We start from the raw sequence: 17,452 nt of genomic DNA, 5'->3' as shown, positions 1-17,452 counted from the left end.
GACTGCACCCAGGAGAGTGGACACACTTGAATGTAAAGGAAGGGGGAAACTAGGGAAAGCATCTGATAGGGTGCCTGGGTGGGGAGAAAATATCAGAAGTAAGTATCCTGGACACCCCTCTCACACCTTAAGACTGACCTTTGGGGTGTGTGTCTGGTGGGTCAGGGAGAATCCCTGATGTCAGCGCGCAGTTGCTCCCTCCCTGGCTGGCAGGGGCTGCAGGAGGTGCAGGCGCAGGGGGCCTAGATCGCACCCATGCCCCGGAGCCTGAAGTTCCATTTGCGCTCTTGGGCGATACGGAAGGTAGCTAAAGATGCGCTCGGGAGAGCACACTGTGGGAGCAGGTGGTGGTGGCCCGCTCAAGTGAGGGACACAGTGACTCGCCATCAGAGGTTCCCAGGCAGATGCGCTAAGCCATGACCGCGGCTAAGTGTAGTGAGAGTAGCCGTAGGAGGCCTGGGCCAAGACAACCCTGTGAACTAGAAGTGGTGTTGGGGTGAGAGGAGCCCGCACTTCGTGTAGCAGAGAACGGAAGCAGGAAGAGAGCGGAGGCAGGAAGGGAGCGGAGGCAGGAAGAGAGCAGAAGCAGGCCAGCAGCTGGTGGAAACTGAGGGCTGTGTCTGTAGAGTCTCATCCTGTTTCGTCTCGGTGACTTTGGTCTTAGGTCTACATCACATGTCCCCCGGATTATTTTAATTATTTACAAGTGGTCTTTCCACTTAACCTTTTCACAAACAAGCCTGATTCTCATAATTAAGTTTTGCTCTTCTGGTGATGTGATTATGCAACGCGTTGTTCTAGTCACAGTGGCAGGCTTAAGACTTTCCAACTCCAGCATCGTTGGTGTAAAGGAACATTTTCAAGTGTGGTGTATACAGAATGCTTCTAGGAGATACAGGATGGGGTATTATATAATGTTCAATCCTGAAATAAAAAAATGGGTTCCCTTTAGTTTTCCTTTCAATGCTTTGACCATGATGGAGAAAATCTTAGAGGTTATTATGTCCTAGAACACTTGCTGGCCTACATTTTAAACAAAGAATAAGCCTTATGCTCAGTGCTGAGTACCAGCAATAGTACCTGCTAATACCTTTTTGTTTTATTGTTAATACAGTGTTTGTTTTATTGTTATCTCCCATTTGTGGCACATTCTGTTGAAATCATATAAAATTCCCTTTAAAACAATTAAATTCCTTTAAGTTAAAAAGGTGGTTAAGTTAAAAAAGAAAATGGATCATATAGGTGACATGTGGACATGTAAACATTGTGGAGGTAGAATGGGAATAACTGAAATATAGACAGATTGGAGAAGAGAATGAAAATGAGTGATAATTAAATGCAATAAGCAGGTGAATAGAAACTCTGATTGGCTGCTGCTAACACCGTGATAATTTCTGCGAGTTGGAGCAGTGGGAGAAGAAACTGGGCAGAGGACAGGGCCAGATCACACAGGGCCTCGTGTGTCATGCTAGGATGCTGGGACTTTTCATCTGGGTCCTGTGGAGCCACTGGAGAATTTCAAGAAGATGATTGAAATTGTCAGGAAAGAGACTAAAAAGAAACAGAGATATGAGGAGAGTAAAGGGACTCCAGAATAAGGCTGTGATCAACAGCATCAAGTGCAGCAGTAAGATGAAGACTGAATGACTATTTGCTACACTTGGCTTTGGGACATCTAAGGCTTGAGCGTGTATAATAGCAGATCATGGTGGTAGTGAGTGAAGGCTCTGACAAAAAGCCAATTTTCAGTAGGCTGAGAAATGAAAGAGAAGTAGAAACAAAGATGGCGGCCTAGTCTTCTGGAATACTTGGATGAAAAGGGAACGAGAGACAGGAAAGTAAATAAAATTGGCTTGTGTGTTTAATTTGTTGTTTTATTTTGCATAAAGAGATGCACATACTTCTACAAGTAAGGTATAGAAGAGACTGGATTTGACTGACTCAGCAATCACTCAGGCCCCTAAACATTTAAGTAGAGTGCAAAGTCTGCCTGCCAGTAGAGAATAGAGATCTCTATAACTTACTAATACAGTAAATGCTAACTTCATGAATTTATAAGATTTCAACTACAAAACAGCTTTTTATTGTTTTATTTGAGACATATTAGTATTCAAGACAGACTGATGGTATCAATTCTCCATCTTTGTACATCACCTATGCTTGTCCCTGTGTTAATTTTACTATCCATAAAGCAGTATTTCTGACATTAGCAAAAATGGCCTTCTTGTGTTAGTTTCCTAGGGCTGCTGTAACCAAGTACCACAAATAGAGTGGCTTAATACAACAGAAATTTATTCTCTCACAATTCTGGAGTCCAGAAGTCTGAAATCAAGGTGTTGCTACGGTTGGTTCTTTTTGGAGCATCTGAGGGGAACCATTCCATGCCTTTCTCCTGGCTTCCAGTTGCTGCCTACAATCCTTGGCATACCGCGGCATAATTCTGATCTCTGTCTCCATTTTGATGTGACCTTCCCTTCTGTATGTCTCTCCTTTTCTGTGTCTTATATGAATACCCATTATTGGATCTGGGGCCCACCCTAATCCAGGATGATCTCACCTTGAGCTTCTTATCTTTTTTTTTTTTAAATTAATTTAATTAATTTATTTACTTTTGGCTGCATTGGGTCTTTGTTGCTGTGTGCGGGCTTTCTCTAGTTGCGGCGAGCGGGGGCTATTCTTGGTTGCGGTGCGCGGGCTTCTCATTGCGGTGGCTTCTCTTGCTGTGGAGCACGGGCTCTAGGCACGCAGACTTCAGTAGTTGTGGCTCGCGGGCTCAGTAGCTGTGGCTCGCGGGCTCTAGAGCGCAGGCTCAGTAGTTGTGGCTTACGGGCTTAGTTGCTCCGCGGCATGTGGGATCTTCCTGGACCAGGGCTCTAACCCATGTCGCCTGCATTGGCAGGAAGATTCTTAACCACTGCACCACCAGGGAAGCCCCAAGCTTCTTATCTTAATTACGCCTGCAAATTGCAAATAAGACTACATTCCGAGGTTCTGGGTGGACATGTCTTTTGTGGGGTGGGGGGGGCACTCTTACTAAATTAGGCATTAATTTCACCATTTAGAGAGGGTTGATACAAAGTAATAATTTGGACACATTTCTATGTGTTTTGTTTAAAAAACTGAGATATAATTCACATGCTATAAAATTCACTTTTTTTTTGGCTGTGCTGCGTGGCTTGCAGGATCTCAGTTCCACAACCAGGGACTGAACCCAAGCCATGGCAGTGAAAGCCCGGAATCCTAACCACGAGGCCACCAGGGAACTCCCAAAATTCACTCTTTTAAAGTACAAAATTCAGTAGTTTTTAGTATATTGACAAGGTTGTGCAGCTATCACCATTCCCTAATTCTGGAACATGTCCATCATCCCCTCACCTCCAAAAAAAAACGAAAACAAAAACCCTCCATATTCATCCTTTCCCCAAACTCTGTAAACCAGTAATCTACTTTTTGTTTCTATGGATTTGCCCATTCTGGACACTTCATATAAGTGGAGTCATACAATATGTGGCCTTTTGCCCATGGCTTCTTTCATTTACTATGTTTTCAAGTTTCACCCGTATTGTGATCAGTCCTTCACTCCTGTGTTAGTCAGAGTTCTCCAGAGAAGCAGAACTAATTGGATGCACACACACACACACACACACACACACACACACACACACACACACACACACAGATTTATTTCAAGGAATTGACCCACATGAGTATGGAAGCTGGCAAATTCAGAATCTGCAGGATGGGCCAGCAGACCGGAAACCCAGGAAGAGCCAGTGTCGCTGTTCAAGTCCAGAGGCTGCCTGCTGGCAGAGTTGTCTCTTGCTCAGGGGAAGTCAATCTTCTGTTCTATTCAGGCCTTCAGCTGATCGGATGAAATCTACCCACATTATGGAAGGGCAATGTTAATCTTATGCCAAAACACCCTCGGAAAATTCATGATAATATTTGACCAAATATCTGAGCATTGTGGCCCAGCCAAATTGATACATAAAGTTAACCGTTACAGTTTTTTAATGGTTGAATAATATTCCGTTGTATAGATTTACCACATTCTGTTTATTCAGTATTTGATGGACATTTGGATTGTTTCCATTTTTGTTTTGGTCTATGATGATTAAGGCTGTCTTGAACATTTGAGTTCAAGTTTTTGTATGCATTTCTATGACTGTTGCAAAACATGGTTGAAGACCTTGACCCCTAGGTTACCAAGTCTTCCTCTTTAAGACCCATGTATTAAACTTCCTCCTGAATTCTAAAGCAGGAAGAAGCAGACCTTTCCAGATGACCTGTTAAATTTTAATTTGGCAGGCAAACGTAAATATTGTAGAAATGCCTTTTTGAAAGAAAAATATTCTTGCATAGATTTCCCCTCCCTGTGTTGAATCAAAATAATTTTATTATAATATTGCTTATATATGTACAAACAGCACTATATAGAAATTTCTTTTTTAAAAAATATTTATTTATTTATTTGGCTGTGTTGGGTCTTAGTTGCAGCACACGGGATCTTCGTTGTGGTGTGCAGGCTTCTCTCTAGCTGTGGCATGCGGGCTGTAGAGTGCACGAGCTCAGTAGTTCAGCACATGGGCTCTCTAGTAGGGGCGTGCGTGCTCTAGGGTGCGCAGGCTCAGTCGTTGTGGCCTGCGGGCTTAGTTGCCCTGTGGCATGTGGGATCTTAGTTCCCTGACCAGGAATTGAACCCATGTCCCCTGCATTGGAAGGTGGATTCTTAACCACTGGACCCCCAGGGAAGTCCCTAGAAATTTCTTAATCTCATTACATTTTTACCATTATAAAATCCAAACCAATTTAGAAATAAAAACAAAGTATAAAAATAGAATTTAAAAATTAGCAATATTAATTCAGTATGCTAGATTTTAGTTCCCTAAAATCACCATTAGTAAGAATGTGCAGTACTGACTGCTTGTGGTATGGGCTTCTTTTATTTTGGCATGCCTCCCGTTTATGTCATCTAAGGATGGAGTGATTGATTATTCTACCATGTGCTTTATATTGCTGCTGCAGTTACTTTGCTTGTACATACACCATGACATAGTTTGGCCTCCAATTGGCATGAACACATTATTTATGTATTAACTCTACCTTTGCTCTTTCTTCATTAACCTATAGGATAATTAAAGTGATGTTACTAACCGGCAGAAGCATAGCCTTATGCACAAGTGCAAATGCAGGCACTGAAGTCACGTGGCAGAACTCCAGTTCTTTGTGGAACTCATGCAACGCCAGTTGCTTTGTAGCCGACATGGGTTATGAATAGTTTCAGCTGAGTAGATTGAAACACACAATAACAGTGGCTTGGTCAGGAAAGATGTTTACGTCTTTCTCACTGCAAAGAAGCATGGACATAGTCATTCCATGTTTAGTAGGATAGTTTCGTGTTCATCACTGATCCTGGCTTGTTCTCTCTTTCTGCTTCACCATCCAGCAATAACTTTCCTCCTCAGTGCCACCTCTTAGTACAAGCTAGCTGCTGGGGCTCTGGCTTCATTCCAGGCACCAGGCAGAAGGAAAGGTGGAAGGACATCCTGCATGCCACTTTCCAGGAACAATACAACACTTCTTAGTCTATGTTGGCTGGAACTTAGTCCCTGGGGCTCACTTAGATGAAGTCAGCCTAAGAAATGGGTCTTTATTCTGGGAAGTAATAAGAAAAGGAAGAATAGGTATTTGGTGGTGAGCTTTCAGCCTGTACCATGTGGCTCAATCTTAGTAGGGAGCTGTGGCCAAAAATTGGTAGTCAGACAACCAAAAACTAGTGGAAAGCCATGATTGTCTTCCTTGTAGTCTCTCAAGGAAACACCCAAAGAGGATAACATTCTTCAGCCACCAGCAAAGCTCTCTTCTGCTTTCTAACTTTCTTGATAATCTCCCACATAAGATAGCTGCTTCCCATGCTCCTCCCACACTCCAGAACTTTCTCCAGTCTAGCCAGTGCAGCCTTTCTTTATATTATTTTCCCCGAACCTACCATCTTGAACTCAGCTCTGATTATGTAGATCCATTGACCTTGAATTGCCCTGAACTCGCCCCACTTTGAATGTGTACATCATTCAAAGATGTGAGAAAGAACCTCCTAGGTGCTGCGGAGGGGTTTGGGGTGTGCTCGGCCTGCAGAGCGGAGCATCTTCCTTTGATTTCTGCTGTGGTTCCCTCCATTTCCAGTGAAATCTCTGTGGTTCTTTGCAGAGGGGCACAGCATCATTGGGCGACCCTCCCCCTCTGCTGTCCCACCCCCTTTAGAGAGCCCTCTTGCAGTGCCTGGCTCCCGCAGGGTCCTATTTTCAGTGCGATCTCCTAAAAACCCTCCAGGTGGAGAATTTATATCCTCTGGCAGATTCAACAGGTCCGATTTTACGTTTAATCACCTTCTCTCTCAGGGTCTTTGGCCCTTATAACACGAGAGAATTGTTCACCAGATTTGAAATGCCTTCCCTCAAGGAGGCAGATGCCAGATATGGTATTCACTGGAAGTGAAGCAGACTCGGAAGCTGGTCCATCCTCGCTGGGGTCTGGGTGGCACATCAGCCTTGTTTATGACCATCTCTGTCCCACTGGGAAAAAATTGTGGGCACAGTCTCTCACTGAACTCTGGACTGGATCTGATAAGCCCCCTTAGTTGGATTAAGAAACCCATTTGCCTTGGCCCCCTTTCCCCACCCCCCGACCCCCCATCCTCCCAGCAATCTCATTTGCTGGATTTGACTTAGGAGGCTGAGGCCTACTTCCTACTGCTGGCTCCCAGTTCGGTCCTGGTGGCTTGGCTTGGAGTCCATTACTTTCTCCCTGACAACAAGAATTCAGGCAGCACTTAAGATTGTGATAAAGTCTCATATTTTTGAGAAATTCTTGGCTATAAATTTTTCTCATTAGGACTTGATTTATGTGCTTCTAACTCTCCAAGCTGTGTTCCATCTCCTTTGGTAGATGGCCCACTGTAAATGTTTTTCTAATCTGAGTAGAAAGGCTGAATGTATCTCCTCTTCTGTTAATACAAGGTTTTTAATGCAACATAGCAATCCCAGGAACTTCTTGCTTTGCCCCATGTTTTCTCTGAAGCACTGAGATAGTTGGCATGTGAAGGGAATCTTTATGTTTTAAAGGGAGATAACCTTGTTTTAAAATTGATATTGATTTCGCCCATCTAATGTCCCCTATTTGTAAAATATTTGAAAATCTACACAATATATTATTTAGAGCACTTGTTCATATAATTTATAAATAAATGTACATATATATTCAGAATTTTTTACTGATAGGATGCATTATACATGTATCAATCACTCATGGGAAAGCTCCCTTCTCAATTTTTTATTTTGAAAAATTTCAAATCTATAGAATAGTTTCAAGAATAGCATAACAGACATTCTTTTACTTTTCATGTAGATTGTTAACATTTTACTGATTGTTATATTTTGCTTAATGAGAGAGACAGAGAGAGACAGAGAGATACAGAGAGACAGAGAGAGGAACCATTTGAGAGTAAGTTGCAGACATCATGACACTTCATCCCTAAATACTTACCAGGTATATCTTAAGAACAAGAGAATTCTTCTGTGTGACCACAGTGCAATCGTTACACTCAGGAATCTACACTGAGATAATATTCTAATATACTCGTACTAATATACAGTCCACGTTCAAATATGGGTTTTGATAACTTGGAGTCCATGAATGATCTCCAAGGTCGGCCCCTGTAGACCTGCACTTCGTGGGCACCATTTCCTTGTCTCAAGTGCTTGCCCTACTGGTGCTGGTTCATTTACTAAAAAGCTGACTCAGAATCCCTTCCCCCAGCTGTTGCTGGCATTTTATTTCCTGCATATTTCCCAAGCTACAGCAGTTGTTCTTACACCGTCTGGATTGCAAGCAGCTGTCAGTTTCCCAAGAGATTTCCTCTCTCCTGCATGGAGCCAGTTCAAAAGTTTTGAACTTGTCCAAGAGTGTCTGCCATTGACTTCCTCTCTGCCTGGAAAGGAATTTAATTTCTTAAGAATCTGTGTGTGTGATAGTAGGTAAAAACAAGTTTCCAGTTTAGGTATTTGACTTAAGCTTTCTCAGTTTAGTGACATTACCCAGACAGTATAAATCTGATTTTCCATCTGGACATACATATCCCAAACAGGCACCTTTCCTCCATATCATGTCATAATTCCAATCTTAGAATAGCTTCTACCATTCCTCTGACTTTCCAGAAGTGTTGGAGGACCCTTCAGAGTTTAGGTCAGGTCAGCTTGTGCTCCTTACGCCATAATTCTGGAACTCAGTCTCCATGAAGATGAGCTCTAACCCCGAGACTCGGTCAAGATTTTAATCTCTGACAGTAGCCTCCAAATGTAGTCTGGGTAAATTGCAACAATCTCAGAATCCTTCATCAATAAATAATCAGCAGTCCAGCAACTAAATGATAATGTTGCTTTATTATTGTTACTCAAAAAAAAAGGAAAAAAGAAAAACAAAGGAGGATTTCATTCATCCAGAGTAGCAGTATTTTAAAGCCTCTTTTCCATTGTTTTCTCTCTCTCTTGTTTCCTTGCTGCATGACACCTATATCTCCTCACAAGTCCCTCTTCCATCATCCCAAGTTTCTTCCAGAAACACTTCCTGCAGCCTAGTTAACAGAGACTCTTTCTTCCCACTCCTCTCTTAGCTTTTTATCGGGTAGATCAATTTAGTCTCTCAGGCTTTCTTCTTCCCCAACACTCTCCCCATTACTCAGATTTGCCCTGGGAACAACAGAATGGGAGTAGATGCAGCAAGAAAGCATCTTTCCGTCTTAGGAAAGACGGGATAAAATGAAAGGGGAAGGGAGAAATCAGCAAACACTCATTATTTGGTATCTTTTTATTACTTTCAGATGTAACTTTTAAATGATTTTCAACAAAATTAAAACACAAATTTATGCTTTTTCTTTGAGAATATGCCTGTAGGCCTTGTCTGAACTGTTAGGAGGCTCAGAACTAAATTCAGAGCTCTGCTGGTATTTGCGCTTTGCCCATCCCACGTGTACTTCTTTATTTCAAAGTAATTTCTTTTGATGCATTTAAAGGCTTCTTTGTAAATGTACTTTACAATAAAAGCTTTATCAAGATATAATTCACATATCATAAAACTTACCCTTTTAAAAGTGTACAATTCAGTAGTTTTTAGTATATTCACAGAGTTTTATAAACATCACTGCTATCTAATTTCAGAACATTTTCATTACCTGAAAAAGAAATGGGGAACAGTTACTCCCCATTTTCTACTCCCACCAGCCCCTGGCCTTTTCTGGATCTCTCATATAAATGGAATCGTATAATAAGTGGTCTTTTGTGACTGAGTTACTTCCCCTAACACAGTGTTTTCAAGGTTCATCCATGTTGTAACATGTATCAGTACTACGTTCCTTTTTATTGCTGAGTCATACTCTATTGCATGGATATAGTACAACTCTTTAATCTACTCGTCCATTGATGGATATTTAGGCTGTTTTCACTTTTTGGTGATTATGAATAGTGCTGCTACGAACATGCTTGTGAAGGTTTTGTGTGGACGTAAGTTTTTAGTTCTCTTGGATATATGCACCTTGGAGTGGAATTGCTGGGTCATAAGTCAACTCTATGTTTACAATTTGAAAACTGGCCTACTGTTATTCACAGCAGTTACACCATTTTGCATTCTCGCCAGCAGTATAGGAGGGTTCCAATTTCCCCACTTCTTCACCAACACTTGTTACTGCCTATCTTTTTGGTTATGGTCATCCAGTGGATAAGTGGAAACTCATTCATATTTATTTTGAATGGTCAGTTAAAAAATTTTGTGTCTAATTATGCAAAACTACCTCAAATTCTTTTTTTAAAAAATTGTGGTAAAATATACAGAACATAAAATTTTACCATTTTTAACCATTTTTACATGTACAATTCAGTGACATTAAGTACATTCACACTGGTGTGCAACCATCACCGCTATCCATTTCCAGAACTTTGTCATCATCTTAAACTGAAACTCTGTGCCCATTAAACAAGAGCTCCCCATTCCCTCAGCTCCTGGTAACTTCTTTTTTTTTTTTTTAAATTTTATTTTTATTATTTATTTATTTATTTATTTATTTATTTATTTATTTTTGGCTGTGTTGAGTCTTCGTTTCTGTGCGAGGGCTTTCTCTAGTTGTGGCAAGCGGGGGCCACTCTTCATCGCGGTGCGCGGGCCTCTCACTATCGTGGCCTCTCTTGCTGCGGAGCACAGGCTCCAGACGCGCAGGCTCAGTAATTGCGGCTCACGGGCCCATTTGCTCCGCGGCATGTGGGATCTTCCCAGACCAGGGCTCGAACTCGTGTCCCCTGCACTGGCAGGCAGATTCTCAACCACTGCGCCACCAGGGAAGCCCGCTCCTGGTAACTTCTATTCCACATTCTAGCTCTATGAATTAGCCTATGCCAGGTAACTCACAGAAGTGGAATTATACAATATTTGTCTTTTGGTGTCTGGCTTATTTCACTTATAGTGATGTCTTCACAGTTCATCCATGCTACAGTATGTATCAGAGCTTCATTCCTTTGACTCAGATTCTTTTTGTCGGCAGATCTGGTATAATTTTAAATACTAAACTAATAAAGAAAATGTGCCTCATACTTGAGGATGCTCTGTTTTGGCTTTAAGATCCTGGGATAGCTTCTGAGAGAGAGGTACCACCCTTCCCTCCTGCCTGCAGTGGATGCTGTGTTTACCTCCCAGTTCCCATACTCATTGGTAAAGTCAGAAGACATTTTTCCAGAAAAACTGCTAATTTCCCTCACAGCACTGATGACTTGCCAAGGAGATTTTAAGTGGGGCTTCCTTGTGGTAAATCACCAAAAGGGGAGACATTTTGCTCTTTCTAATGTTTTTATACCAGGGATGACCCTTTGGCAGGGGTAAAAAGTGCAAGTTGCTTTACCTGTGGAGCTCGGTAGAGTCTATGTGTGAGTACCACAGACTTTGTTTTAATATTTAACCCCTGAATCATGCTGTCTACCATTTCATCTCATCAATCTTCCACATAATGATACTCTAATATTTGCTCATAAATTATAACTGCTTTAAGACATGTTCCTCCAGTCTATATGCTTAGCAGAGTCTGTATAACTGGGTTGGATTCCATTCTTTATTCATGAAAAGAGTTGTTAAATGAATTTCATTGACTTAAAAAAAATTTTATTATTTATTTTATTATTTTTGGCTGTGTTGGGTCTTCGTTGCTGCACGCGGGCTTTCTCTAGTTGCGGCGAGCGGGGGCCACTCTTCTCTGCAGCGCGCGGGCGGGCCTCTCACTGCGGTGGCCTCTCTTGTTGCAGAGCACGGGCTCTAGGTGTGCGAGCTTGAGTAGTTGTGGCTCGGGGGCTCTAGAGTGCAGGCTCAGTAGCTGTGGCACACGAGCCCAGTTGCTCTGCGGCATGTGGGATCTTCCCGGACCAGGGATCTAACCCGTGTCCCCTACGTTGGCAGGCGGACTCGCAGCCACTGTGCCACCAGGAAGTCCCCACTGACTTCTGATTTGTCTTGTTTATACAGTTTTCCTAAATAAATGCAGAAGAAATTATCAGCATTCTCTTTGACTGCTTAGAATAAAACTTTGGAACAGACCAAAGCCATTGAAAACCTAAATAAATCCAGAGACAAACTGGAAAAGATGAAGGAGAAAGCTGAGAAAAAGCTACTGTCTGTCAAATCAGAATTGGAGACTACAGAGCATGGGGCTAAGGAGAGTAAAGAGAGGGCCAGGAACATGCTAGAAGTGGTAACCAGTGAAATGAAGACATTAAAACAATCTCTGGAAGAAGCAGAAAAGAGAGAAAATTAGGTGCGTAGAAATCTGGCAGTGAAACCTTCTTATTTAGGAAAGATGGGGGCAATTCAAAAGCTTGATAATTATTCATACATTTCTTCATAACCAATTTATCAAGCTTTCTATATCATTCCAATGTATCTGTCTGTCTTCTACCATCTTTTTGGCATTAAAAGTACCATTGTGATTTACTCCACTAAGAAAAACAATTCACATTTTCATGGCACGAACTGTAGCAAAGAAAAAGACATTCTTATCAAAGCCATGGAAAGCCTGTGAAAAGCCAGGTTCTGGTTGTGAAGAGGTTTTTATTATATTTGCTGATTGCCTCTGAAGTTTGCGTTATCCCAGATCTTCTAACGTTATCCAGGGCCGCAGCCTCAGGAGGGAAATTTTATCTCCAGCAGAGATCAATTGCAGGAAACAATCCCAATTCTCAAACAGTGGCACCCAGACCTGATGGCCGACCAAGCCCAGATGTAAACCATAAAACAGAACTCATGCGCCCGCTGGTTGCAAGGAGGAGTTTTATCTGGTGAGCCCATCAGGAGGTCAGGCATAAAAAAAACATGTCCTGGGCAGCCTGACCCCTGCTTTTGGCTTTTATCTCAGTCTCTTTCTGCAGCTCAGAAGGGCACAGAGTAGACTCTGATCCGAGGATATTTTTTCTCTTTGGCTGCCTCTGCTTTGGCTCATGTGTCAGGCCGAGTTGAGGAAGGCCAAACTCTAAGAGTGAGTGGTCTCAGAGGAAACCTCTCATCAATTAAGAGCATTGGCCATATTCAAAAGGGTAGAAAAGTTTGGGGAAAACTTTTTCATCAGGGAGACTAGGCTGGAAAGAGTGTTCTGTTTCCCGAGTTGGATTCAGCATAGGAAGGATGCTGGTACGTGAATGAGCACACGGTGAGGATGTTTGGAAGGCACTTCTCCCGGAGGAAACAGCTGCCTTCGGATTGGATCACACCTTCTGTAAAATGGAAGGTACCTCTGGAGAGGGGTTGTCCGGCCACCTCTAGCTGATCTGCTTCTGCTTTCGCCTAGAATCACAGCAACCAGTCAATGAGAATTTGAAGGGGTATAAGGCACATTTTGTCCATTTTCTCTAGCTCCACAACTCTCATTTTTCCTTTTGTGATGGACAAATAATTGTCCCAGAGAGTCCAGTGTTGTGGGTTGTGAGGTGGCAATCTGTGTGATGTGATTTGATCAACACTTAGAAGTCCTCCGTTTTCGTCAGCTCATACTTTTTTTTTTGCCATTTGTTCTTCCTTTCGGTTTTTTTTGTTGTTGTTGTTGTTATTTTTAAATTTTTTTAATTTATTTTTTTAAAACATCTTTATTGGAGTATAATTGCTTTACAATGGTGTGTTAGTTTCTGCTTTATAACCAAGTGAATCAGCTATACATATACATATATCACCATATCCCCTCCCTCTTGTGTCTCCCTCCCACCCTCCCTATCCCACCCCTCTAGGTGGTCACAAAGCACCGAGCTGATCTCCCTGTGCTATGCGGCTGCTTCCCACTAGCTATCTATTTCACGTTTGGTAGTGTATATATGTCCATGCCACTCTCTCACCCTGTCACATCTTCCTTTCGTTTAAGAGGTTCATTGCCCAGTTAACAGCCCAGTGCATAAATGCTTATAACACAAGAGGCACAACCACACCAACAACTGTAGAGCATTTCCTAGCAGGCAGAGCACATACACAGTCATCGTTTCATTTGATCCAAATTTCAGAACAGCCCTGGGAAAAAGGTGTGGTTAGTCATTCACCCTGGAAGTGGGAAAATGAAATCTTACCAAGGCCAGAATCTCATTCATAGTTGCTGAACTGGGCTTCTTGATTTGGTAGCCGATACCATATTAATTGGCTCATCAGAAAAGTGGTTATGAAATTGCTGAAGGTTGGTGTCTGAAAGGACTTTAGAGGTAATTTAGCAGGCTAGCCTTCTTCTTCTCCTCCTTCTTCTTCCTCTTCTTCTCCTTCTTCTTCCTCTTCTCCTTCTCCTCCTCCCCCTCCACTCCCCCTCCCCCATCCTCCTCCTTCTTCCTCTTCTTCTTCTTCTTTTCCTTCTTCTTCTCCTCCTCCTCCTCCTCCTCCTTCTTCTTCTTCCTCTTCCTCTTCCTCTTCTCCTTCTCCTCCTTTTTCCATAAATGAGAGAATTAATCAGAGAGTAATGAGAGTAAGTAATTTGCCTAGCTCATGCAAACCTGGGTTTTCCACAGATGTTTGGGTTGCATTTGGTCTAGCAGTGTTGATACACTTTGTTCTCTCAATCATTGTGGTTCTGTTTGACATTGCAGCTGGTGGACTTCAGGGAGGTGGTTTCTCAGATGCTGGGCTTGAACGTGACCAGTCTCACTCTTCCTGACTATGAAATCTTCAAATGTCTTGAAAGACTGATCCATTCACACCAGCATCACTTTGTCACCTGTGCCTGCCTCAAAGATGTGACCACAAGGCAAGATGGACACCCACAGGGCCACTTACAACTTCTTCATTGAACACTATATCTCTTGAGGGAGGGGGAGATGAGAGATAGGACAGAGTTCTCAATTTCACAAATTCCCCAAACCTTTGAAGTTTGATCAGTGTGTGAATATCGTATGCTTTGATGATAGAGCAAGAATCGATCATGGGCAAAAAAGGATCTCAAAGGTGCCAGCCTTAGGTAGATGTTTGGCACTAAAAACACCTATTATTTTATTTGCTAGCACTTTGGGACCCAGATGAATTTCACTAGATTGTGTATCTAGAGTGGGAAATGACGGTAGGGAATTAACAATTATGGGGTTTCTATTGTGAGTCAGGAGCTCTACTACCCAGTTTAATTCTCATAATAACCATGTGGAGAAACTTTACTGTTTTTACTTTACAGCCTCTCTGGGGCTTGAGAGGTGATCTTGGTTACCTACCTATGATTGCAGTTAGTTAGTGACAGAACCAGAATGAACACCAGGTCGGCTCAGTAGCAAAGACTGCACCTTCTCTGTTGTTTCACAGTCCTACTGTTTCTCCTGAATTCCTGCGATTCTGGTGGAAATTGCCTTCATCACAAAGCAAGGAAAACATCTGTACAATCAAGGATTGAAGTCCAAAAGTGATTGAGATTTATGAGTGTAACCCACATGATTTCTTTAAAAAGCCATACACCTAGTTATGTGGATGAAACATACATAGATCTGAGGTCCTGTAAAATGGTCCTCTTTTAAATAAATGTTGCTACCAGATCGTATTTGGTGGTAATCATTAATGTTTGAACAGAGCCGAGCTCAGTACTTTAAAAATGAAAGCTTTAACGTGAAATACTGGTAAGATGAAGAAATCATACACAGTTTATTCACCAATATATCAAATATCCCGACAGCAGGGATACTTTTTCAGGATTGAGATTTTATAGTGAATTTCTATCATTTTCTGTCTTCCTTTTAAATTTCTATTTCACAAATATTTTTCAGGAAACCATATTCTTAACTTCCCAAGAAAAACCTGTTTCTCTTTTGGGTGATTGTCTTATTTCTATTGGTGCCATAAGAAAAAAATTTTATAGTCCCTTAAAAGAGCATTAGTGTCTAATTAAAGGAGAAGGAAAAAATAGATTACACCCAAGCATTAAGAGAAAATGAAAACTCTAGAAGAAAGGAGGTGAGTTTGACACAGTTTGGATGACAGCTGACGTAGAGGGAGAGTGACCAAGGGTCTCCACTGGGGGATGGGTCGTCTCTGCCTGGCTTTCTCTGTCGTGTGCATTTTGCTACTGCACAGCCCTGACTTAGGACATGAACGAGGTCTGCAACAGTAGTGGAGGTAGCCACGTATTCTCCCAAGGGAAGGTCTGTGGTCTCTGGAGATCCCTCCACATGCTCCAAAGATGCAGTGGCTGCTGCTCCGGACCCACATTCACTTGGAGTGGAGAAGGCGACTTCGCTCTTTGGGTCTCTGGGGGATAGAACTGCTGAGTGACTCTGCTCCGTCCAGGCCACAGAAAACCGTCGTTGATGGGGTCGGGGTGGGCGGGCGGGCCCAGGGGTGGGGGAGATTGTTTTTGTGCATTCTCTCTGTTTTCATTTTCCAAATACAGTCTTTGATGAACTTCATTTATTTTCTTTGTAAATTTATTTTTGACACTCTTCAAAGATGCTTTTTAACAACATCACTTTAAAAACATACACTGTCATAATATTATTTTTCCATTTTGACTTATCATTAATTGTATTTCCAGATTCATATAAGAGATTAAAAATGGTCCATACTAAAAATGGTTAGTCCTGTACTTTCTCCTTACTACACAAAATTACATTCCATTTATCTAAATATGCATTTATATAATATTTCCAAAATATAACTCAAGCATAGATACAATCATCTTTAATACATATAGAAATATTTAAAGTGTTTGAATGTAATCCTTAGGAATTTCTGGTGGAAAGACTATATGGGATAAGAAAAATAAATTCTGTCTATGTATATATGTCCATATGTGCATTAACTATTTGTCATTTGGACAAATTGAGAATCCTTTAATAAAGCCGTTTCCCTTCTTGTTGAAGTGCCAGTTGGTTGTCGGCTTTCCCTCTGTGGCCTTCATTCCAGAGGTGGCAGACCAGCTTCACATTTTTGTGTTAGATTTTGTTCTTCTATAATATCCATGTATATTTCATGTTGTCCAATAAAATGCATTAGTGTGATGTGATTTTCTAAATAGAGTTTTAAAATATTTAACATTAACTCTTCTACCGAATCACTTGAGTAATAATTCCTGCTGAGGTTGTTATTCTGATCATTGTCTGAGACATTTGAATGTATGTGTAGAATATCTCAATTAGGAAAAAAATTTTAACTTGATCCGTCTAAATTTCCAGTTTTACTTTACCTTATAGATGAACAGCGAGTGATTCAAGGTCAAGGGGTTGTGGGCTGAAAGTTGTTAAAGAATGTCTTTATTATTGATATTGTAACAATTAGGACTTAGAAAATGAAGTCTAATTTTCACTGGGGAAGCATTTCACAGTTACCTTTGACTGGGAAGGCTCTGCCCACTTTACACAGTAGCGATCTTACCCACTTTACTGCACACCCCACTTAGCTTCTTCTCAGCAAGTGGGGTCTATATGCTTCTCTTTCCCCTCTGCAGCTTCCATGCCGCTATTCCTTCACCTTTGTGTAAGAACCATCATTCTTTCGAGGCTCTCGCTAACTAATATATAACTTTCTTCCGGTCCTTACTGCAGTTAATTCACTAACATCCTGTCTACCTAAGACCGTTGAAATGGTCCATAGGTGTCTTCTCCACTCTCGTCAAGTACTGCCTTCATCTTAGGTGACTTTCATGCCTATAAGGCAAACCCATGCAACATTTTATCTTTAGTTTCTTGTTCTTTCAGCTCTCATACCTTTGCCTCCTTTTGTTTCAGCCACTTAACTCCTAGACTGTAGTTTCTAGTAATCCAATGTAGGCTACCTTAAGCAAAGAGATTTTGGGATGCTCAGTTGAAAGATTCAGGGGTAGACTAACTTCAGCGTGGCTAGATCCAGGGATTCAACATTGTTTTCTGGATCTTTTTTGCTTTTATTCATCTTTGTCTCTGCTTGATTTGCTGGTCTTTGTATATTGGACTCA

At 41.7% G+C, this 17,452-nt stretch overlaps 1 protein-coding gene across 1 annotated transcript in view; it reads left to right on the top strand.

Moving 5' to 3' along the window:
• The window catches only part of CCDC170 (coiled-coil domain containing 170), a 102,939-nt gene extending 87,106 nt beyond the window's left edge, over positions 1–15,833 (top strand). The window contains 2 exon segments of the mRNA XM_036872118.1: positions 11,606–11,842; positions 14,136–15,833. Coding sequence (XP_036728013.1) covers positions 11,606–11,842; positions 14,136–14,336 — 438 coding nt within the window. The 3' untranslated portion in view covers positions 14,337–15,833.
• The last annotated feature ends 1,619 nt before the right edge of the window (positions 15,834–17,452 follow it).

The sequence above is a fragment of the Balaenoptera musculus genome, chromosome 12 (genome assembly GCF_009873245.2).
Source record: "Balaenoptera musculus isolate JJ_BM4_2016_0621 chromosome 12, mBalMus1.pri.v3, whole genome shotgun sequence".
NCBI classification, from domain to species: Eukaryota; Metazoa; Chordata; class Mammalia; order Artiodactyla; family Balaenopteridae; genus Balaenoptera; species Balaenoptera musculus.
The sequence above is the reverse complement of the archived record's forward strand: the minus strand, read 5'-3'. Positions and strand labels throughout refer to the sequence as shown.